Raw genomic sequence first — 8112 nt, forward strand, 5'->3', positions numbered from 1 at the left:
CACACACACACACACACACACACAGACAGACACACGCATAGTGATACCACAGTCTTTAACTTACATAGATACTAAGGATCACTGTGGTGGACAGTAGGGTAACACTCTGAGGTCAGACACACACACATTCACCTGCTGTCTCTCTCTCACTCTCTCACACACACACACACACACACACACACACACCACACACACAGCGAACCAGACCAGAAACAAATTCACAAACGCAGTTTTATTTTAGTTTGACATTGAAATGCTATTATATTTAGATTTGTATACATTGAAATACTATTATAGTTTTGTTAATGTTTTGAGTTAGATTTTATTTAGTTTTTAGTTTAATTTCAGTTACTTTATAGTTTTGTTGTGATTTTGTCATGTTTATTCATTTTTTTTCTTTAAATATCTAAATAGTTTAAATTTATTTATTTTAGTGTATTTATTTTAGTTTTAGTAATATTTTGAATTAGATTGTATTTTTATATTTTTTATTTTCTGTTTTCACTTTTGTTAAAGTTTTATTAAAGCTAATTTTGTTGTTTTGTCATTTTTATTTGTTTATTTTTTTAAATGTGTGACATTTGTATATATTTATTTTAGTTTAAGGGATTTGTTATTTTAGTACTTTGAGTTAAGCAAAACATAAATGACGTAAAATATATTTTTTTATATATATATTTTATTTTAATATTTAAGTTAACGTTTATTTTATTTCAAGTAACAAAATTTTTTTTTCTTTTCGTTTTAATTAACTATAATAATCATGCTGAAATGCAGACACAAAAGCTTGGCCAATGCATTGCAAGCATGCAGTCCTGATATATATTACGCTCAGTTAATGCTTTATTATATTGGCCGTTCTGATGCATGTTGCAATACAGTGATGCACGAAAGCACGAATTAAATAGTTTCATCATTATTTAGTGATCTCGGTTTAATCGTGCTCTCTGGTGTTTGCGTTTGAGCAGCTCAAAGACAAGGAACGACAGATCATCAAGGACAAATTCAAGGTGAGAGACATTCATGCATCTTCTGTAACACTTTAACTTTCTGGACTGAAGCCGCTTGGCTTTACTTGATCATCCAGACATAATTTTTTATAAGAATCACGTTCAAGTGTGAGTCTCAAATATGATCATCAGGCTTTTGAGGAGCGTTTATTTGTTCTGTTTTTTCCTCCATATTCTCATTCTATCTGACTATATGAGCCATAAAGCCTGATGGATGAAATATGATACTCGACAGAAAACACATGCAAGCCAGGCTTTGTGTTGTGTGTGTGTTTGCAGGGTTTTAATGATGGTCTGGAGGAGCTGTGTAAGATCCAGCAGGGCTGGGCGGTTCCTGATAAAGGGCAGCGTGATGCCATCCGACAGGCTCAGAAGAGAGTGGTTTCAGAGGCGTACAGAGCCTTCCTTCAGCGGTGCGACATTCACACACACTCACACACACATCATCGGGTCCTTTTCCAGTGTAATGAGCACATGTTTATATGCTTTTACAGATGCGCAAACATTTCATTCACCAAAAATCCAGAGAAATATCACCGCTACTCACCGGAGCAGGTGGAGGTGATGATTGACAAGCTCTTCGACACTTCTGCCTAGGCCACGCCCACTCCGTCTGGTTTCCTTGGCGACAAACGTGCTACTTTGTCCTGTAAGACGGTCTGCTTCATCAATCACACACTACACAACGTGGAACGTCTTTGTTCGTTTTTGCTTGCTTTTTGTATAAATGTATTTATGTAGGCCTATATGTTTTTTGGGGATTTAACTGCAGTAAATAAAGAGAATTCACTCCTGAAACCTCAGCTTCAGGTTTCTTCAGTTCAGTTTCCTGTATTATTTTCAGGTTCTGTGTTTATAAGACACAGAAACACACATACACTATACACACACATGTATAAATTTCACAATGATGAATAATAACGATAAAATTATTATTTTTCATTATTATATTGTTTTTATGTGTAATAATTATAAATATATTATTTTCTTATTTTTATTTTATATTCATTTTAAATTATATATATTTATTTTGATCATTTTTATAATGATATGATATCTATTTGAATTAGTTACTTTTATATTTATTTATTTTTTGTTTTATATTATATATTTTTTTATGTGTATATAGATATGCATCACAATATATATGTATTTAATTTTTTTTTTTTATATAAAACATTTTATATTATTTTTTTATAATTTATATGTGTGCGTATTTTTTTTAAATATTGTATTTTATTATTATTATTATGTAGTGATAGATAGATAGGTAAACCTTTTTGTGTAGAACTAAATTTGTTTTGGTGATTTTTGAATTGTATGAAGTTAGTCAAATTCATAAAGTTGTCGAGGATCACATTAACTATCAATATGTTCCAATAACGAAAAACAAAACCAATGTTTTGTCTTGTACAACCCTTCAAATAGATTCAAGTAGTTGCACCAACATCCTGTTTGTTGTGTTTCTATCACAGATGATTAACGCTGCTCTGCATCCGCTCGGTCAGTCAGGTGTGGAGCTCCATTTTTAACTCTCACGTTTTTAATCAGTGACCTAAAATCAGCTCGAGTCTGTGATGATGCCTTCATAAAGGCAGAAGCTGAATCAATGTGTCGTACGTGCTGAATCATATCTGAACATTCCCGAAAATGATGAGCTATCGACCAACACCTACAGCAATTAGTCATCAATTATTCTTAAATCCAAAGGAAATGAAGGCATGGAAGCTGAAATTGGCATGTGTATTGTGTATTGTGTATTGTTAGTGCACAGCTGGATGTTTCAGAATGTGGAAGCGTGAAACTGATTTCACTGTTTGCCCACGTGTGTCTCCTCCAGTGGGCGTCAGTGTCAGTGTTTTGGAGAAGAGGGCCGTTTGCTGCCCAGAACAGAGGCTTAGTGACCCAGACTGAGATTAACCCTTTCAGGCTATGACTACAGGTCATATATTATCATTTTGGGTCGGAGTTTAACCCTGAAAGGCCTGACGTATGAAACAATATTCTGAAAAATCTAATATTTTGAGATGGAACCGTTTATTAGACAAAATATTGTTGAGGACCATATTAGATCCATCTGGCTTTTATGGCTCATATAGTCTGATATAGTGAGAATATAAAGGAAAAACAGAATAAAATATGCAGCTTGGTGCAGATGCTGATATTTATATGATGAAATTCTGCTGCTTGTGATGTAAACCAATGAGATCTTTATAACAGTAGAGCAGATACAGACATAAAATGATCGTCGATCTCCAGTAATCTGTCTCAGTAAAAGGAGATTGAAATGATCCAAAAATATAATGCAGTGATTGAGAGCTGAAGAAATAAAAGCTCCTCAGAAGATCCCGAGGATCAGATTTGAGACTCTAAAAAATGATTTTATGGAGAATCAAGTAAAGCTGAGCTGCTTCAGTCCAGTAAGTGTTCATCTAGAAATATTACTGCAGTTATTCTGACGCTTACTTGATAAAAATCAGTCCAGATTTGACAGCAGTGAAGCTCCAGCTGAAGCTGGACGTTTCTACAATTACACTAAAAGAGCTTTGACTTGTTAAAAATGTATGAACTGTCGATCAGACGACTGAAGGCGTGGAGTAGATTGTGTGAAACAGCAACGTTTTGGTCATGTTGATCATTTAGAGACATTAGAAATGAATAGGGTTAAAAGAATAGTTCAAATAGTGTTCGACAGAAGAAGGAGAATTAAGGAACTCAAGGCCATTTGAATCATTATTGTGATTCACTGATCTAGTTTCAGTTCAGCAGCACGTGTGTTTTCCCTCACAGACAGACAGACAGACTCCCCCAACACAAGTGTAAAAATGTATGAACTGTCGATCAGACGACTGAAGGCGTGGAGTAGATGGTGTGCAACAGCAACGTTTTGGTCATGTTGATCATTTAGAGACATTAGAAATGAATAGGGTTAAAAGAATAGTACAAATAGTGTTCGACAGAAGAAGGAGAATTAAGGAACTCAAGGCCATTTGAATCATTATTGTGATTCACTGATCTAGTTTCAGTTCAGCAGCACGTGTGTTTTCCCTCACAGACAGACGGACAGACTCCCCCAACACAAGCATGTCTGTTCCTGCAGCCAATCCGAGCACACCGGCCTCTATATAGGGAGTGTTGAAGCCATCAGTGGGATGCAGAACGACACACAACAGACCTGATCTGATCTGATCGGACATCCAGGTGAGTTGGGCTCTTACTGCTGAGTAAAGACTTAATGCATGTCTGTGAATGGCTTTAAAATTCATCTACATGCACAATATTCATAGCGACAATGATCTGTGCCCTGCAAACACTGTGAATGCATGCAGAGAGATGATATGAGGTCAAGCAGTGACGGTACTGTCCTGCAGCATGCAACTGTTTCCTAAAGTTTCCTAATTCTTAAGAATTTTTATTTTATTGTTTTATTTAAAAAAAATGTGGAAACCCTATTTGAAGACATCCAAAGAAACTGGATAGTTGGATAGCTTCAGATCACTTGCTCTTGGAATTGTTTGTTTATATTGAGACCGCTGACTTTGTAGATGTTTGGCGTCTTGACAAATCTGTAAGCTCAGTTTGAGATCTCTTCTGAAACTCTCGAGGAGATGCACGAGAGACTATGAAGTCTTTTTCTCAGGAGAAACATCTCAGATCTCAGTCTCACTGCTGTCTAGGAAAAATATGATAAACATCTCATCTGTGATATTTCTGTTCCTGTGGGTGTGGATCTCAGAGGTTTAATCTCCACTCCGGGCCTGTTCGGTCTGATCCTGGTCTGATTCCAGGAAAAGTCATGTTTGTTTAGAGTCATATCTGGATTCTCATTTCTAAAGTCTTGCCTTTAGTGTGCTTTCCTGCTGAGCTGGGCTCAATGTGACACACTCCATTTTCAAACTACTCAGATTACTGGTTAAACTATTTATTTATTGAAGTTTTGTGAGAAGTTCTCATTTAGGGTAATGAGTGTGCAATGTTTCAACACATATAGATGTGTTTTGGAAAGACTGGACAAATTTTGTTAGCTTTAGGGGTCATATTGACCCCCATTGGTTTCAATGCAATTTGCCAAAATTAGAGTCAGGTTTATATATAAAAAAAAAACATGTCAAAGACTAAAATATGAAAAACATGAGACACAAAGTTTACTCGAAATTGAGACTCCTCTTCTGAATCATCCAGTGAAAATTCACTGTTTCTTTATCTAGTTGAATTTCACAATCAAAAAAACCTGTCAAAGTTGTTTTTAGTTGTTGGGTTTTTAACTGAAAAGAAGTGTGAGAAACCCGTTTTATCCTCACAAGGGTTTGAGAAAAATACAACAAAAAGATAGAGAAAATACAAATAGCTGTAGATACTTATACACTAATTACAAATAATTTCATATACTGTTCATACTTACAGTTATTTGCACCTCAGTCACTAACTAGAAAAATATTTTGTGTCTGTGCAGCTAATTGTGAACATAAATATATGTGGGATAAATTGACCCGGAACACAGTAGAAATAGCACTATAAAAACAAGGGAATTGTTAAATTTCTCATATATTTTTAGTCTCTATCAAGCTACAATAGAGGTTTTCTGTTCTCACGCAAATCTTTAGTGTGTTTCATTGTGCTGGTTTTTGGCAAATGGCATGGAAACGAAAAGTGGTTCAATTTAACCCTCAACACAGAAGTTGACCCAGTTCAAGTCGTGGGTTAATCAAATGCACTTGTTACAGGTTTCAGCGTCCAAAGAAGAAGCAGAAATGGCTGGATTTTGCCTGCTGAGTTTGATTCTAGCTGTAGCGGCTCTCACCGTTTGTGTAAGTGTGCTTCATACTTAACTCGCTTCCTTTTGGAGAATGGTTTTAATTCTAGCAGAAAATGTTTTTTTTTACTTTTTTTGTTTTGACCTCCAGAGAGCCCATCGCCGACTCTCTCCCAGCGGTTTACGTGAGAAATCAGGTACATAAACGTCGTCTGCAGTCTTTATTTTCCAGCAGATTATTTGCAAATTGTCCAAATTACATGACAAAAATCGTGGTTAGTAACGTAATCCAAACCCAACGTAATCAAAATAGAACACCTACTAAAAAAAAAGTTTTATTATTTGTTTACCTGCATGTCATGTGACCATTAACCAATGTCAGAGAACCGTGAACATGCAAATTATGATTGAATTATGAATTATTTATTGCTATTGTGTGAAAAACATGTAATCATGTATTCAATAAAAAAGTAACTGATGTAATATAATCTAATTAAGTACTTCATTTTTGGAATCCGTGTAATCCAGATCACATGTAATCAGTTTTCCAGATATCATGTTTATTATGATTGTTTCCTCTGCTCTGGATGTGCTCCTGCAGCTGTTCTGTGTCTGAATGGAGGGACGTCCGTCTTGTCTCCGTCGGGGCGTCACATGCTCTGTTTCTGTGCTGATGGCTTCAGCGGCTCCAACTGTGAAACAGGTGCGTATCACTCACGTGTGTTTATTATCATTAACTGATGTTTGCATGCATTCATATTCATTTACGATGTTTTGTGGCAGATGAATCCGTCTCCTGCTTTGACGGGATCGGTCTGCACTACAGAGGTCCCGTGTCCAAATCAGCGAGTGGGCGGAAATGTCTGGAATGGGATTCAGAGAGTGTGCGTGAAATTGGAGTCTATCCCAAGAATCTTGGCCCGGGACGACACAACCACTGCAGGCGAGTTACACTGAGTGAAGAGCCACGACTGACTGAAAATACTGTGAGAACAAACAGACGCTGCAGAGCCTAAAGTCCAGACTTGCCCGGTAATCTGTTACTAGGAGTTCCCTAGAGACCATAGATAAGTTGAAAAGCTGAAAAATACAAAATCAACATGCATTTGTCCTGAAGGGATGGGTATGAATAGAACAAGAAAACTGGTGTAATGTTATGGAGCTCAGTTTATGAGCGAATCTCACGAAAGATGTCAAGAACATGAGTTGGGCATAATTCACCCTGAAGTTAAAAGAAATCATTGATATTACATTTAATTAAAAAATAAACAAATTATTAAAAAACAAATAAAATATTTTATATTTTAAATTCAACTTCAATTTGAGATTTTTGCATAAAATTAAGCTTTTGGAATAATAATGAATAACATTACTGTATAAATAATTTTTTTAAGTTAATTTTATATAATTTAAAATTATTTTTATTTTATTTTATTTGATCAAGTTTTGCATAAACAATTAAGCTTTTTGGATGATTAAGATTTTTTTGCATTGTTAGTATTTTAATGACAGTTAAGCACATTTACCGCAATAACATTTATTTATATTTTACTGTAGTAAATCAATACCGTTATACAGTTATTAATTATTTTAATTTTATTCAATTTATCAAAGTTTTTAAAGTTTTTAATAACATTTTTGGATTATTAGCTATGTAAATCAATGCTTTTTAAATCAATATAAAAGTAAAATTTTCATTAAATTCAACATTAATTAAAAATATCAGCATGATGGACATATACATTAGTTTATATATTACAGTATGAGATTGTATATAATTTTTTTCATTCTGGTGTAAAAAAAATGACCCAGACATGTTCTGGACAGGATTTGTGACATTCCCTCTTATTCTCAAGCCCAGACGTGAACATCTCCTGCAAACATCTTCACAAACACACCTTGCACTGTCTGAGCCTGTGCTGCTGAATCCTGAGTCATTCAGGAGCTGCTTAGGCCTAATGCCATTTCTCTGCGTTGTTCGTTTCTCTTATCATGTCAGCTACATCCATCATAACTCGCATACATGTTCCAACACCAACAGAAACCCAGACTACAGCCGCAGAGCCTGGTGTTACGTTCGGACCGCGTCTAGGATCGTGAAAGAGGACTGCGATATTCCACGCTGTGCAAAAGATCACGGTACCATTCCGTCCTTTTCACTGTGTTAATGTAATATTACTAAATATCTGTAAATATCTGACATATGAAATGGTTTGATGCAGGTTCTGACAGTCTGACGGGCGCACAGTCCGGTGAGATCATTTGATGTTCATCATTGTAAACGCAGGGGTGCCCAAACTCGGTCCTGGAGGGCCAGTGTCCTGAAGAGTTTAGCTCCAACCCCAATTA

General features: G+C 35.6%; 2 protein-coding genes across 2 annotated transcripts in view; both read left to right on the plus strand.

The window, feature by feature from the left end:
- Nucleotides 1-1827, plus strand: part of LOC107597758 (exocyst complex component 7-like) — a 22201-nt gene extending 20374 nt beyond the window's left edge. The window contains exons 18-20 of the mRNA XM_016288938.1: nucleotides 969-1010; nucleotides 1290-1423; nucleotides 1505-1827. Of these exons, the coding sequence (XP_016144424.1) occupies nucleotides 969-1010; nucleotides 1290-1423; nucleotides 1505-1607 (279 nt within the window). The 3' untranslated portion in view covers nucleotides 1608-1827. The remainder of the gene's footprint in view (nucleotides 1-968; nucleotides 1011-1289; nucleotides 1424-1504) is intronic.
- A 2084-nt stretch (nucleotides 1828-3911) lies between these two features.
- The window catches only part of LOC107597759 (salivary plasminogen activator beta-like), a 7479-nt gene continuing 3278 nt past the window's right edge, over nucleotides 3912-8112 (plus strand). The window contains exons 1-7 of the mRNA XM_016288939.1: nucleotides 3912-4211; nucleotides 5735-5818; nucleotides 5915-5960; nucleotides 6365-6466; nucleotides 6547-6706; nucleotides 7805-7902; nucleotides 7986-8015. Of these exons, the coding sequence (XP_016144425.1) occupies nucleotides 5762-5818; nucleotides 5915-5960; nucleotides 6365-6466; nucleotides 6547-6706; nucleotides 7805-7902; nucleotides 7986-8015 (493 nt within the window). The 5' untranslated portion in view covers nucleotides 3912-4211; nucleotides 5735-5761. The remainder of the gene's footprint in view (nucleotides 4212-5734; nucleotides 5819-5914; nucleotides 5961-6364; nucleotides 6467-6546; nucleotides 6707-7804; nucleotides 7903-7985; nucleotides 8016-8112) is intronic.

This window comes from Sinocyclocheilus grahami, unplaced genomic scaffold (assembly GCF_001515645.1).
Source record: "Sinocyclocheilus grahami isolate Dianchi unplaced genomic scaffold, SAMN03320097.WGS_v1.1 scaffold236.1, whole genome shotgun sequence".
Classification (NCBI taxonomy): domain Eukaryota; kingdom Metazoa; phylum Chordata; class Actinopteri; order Cypriniformes; family Cyprinidae; genus Sinocyclocheilus; species Sinocyclocheilus grahami.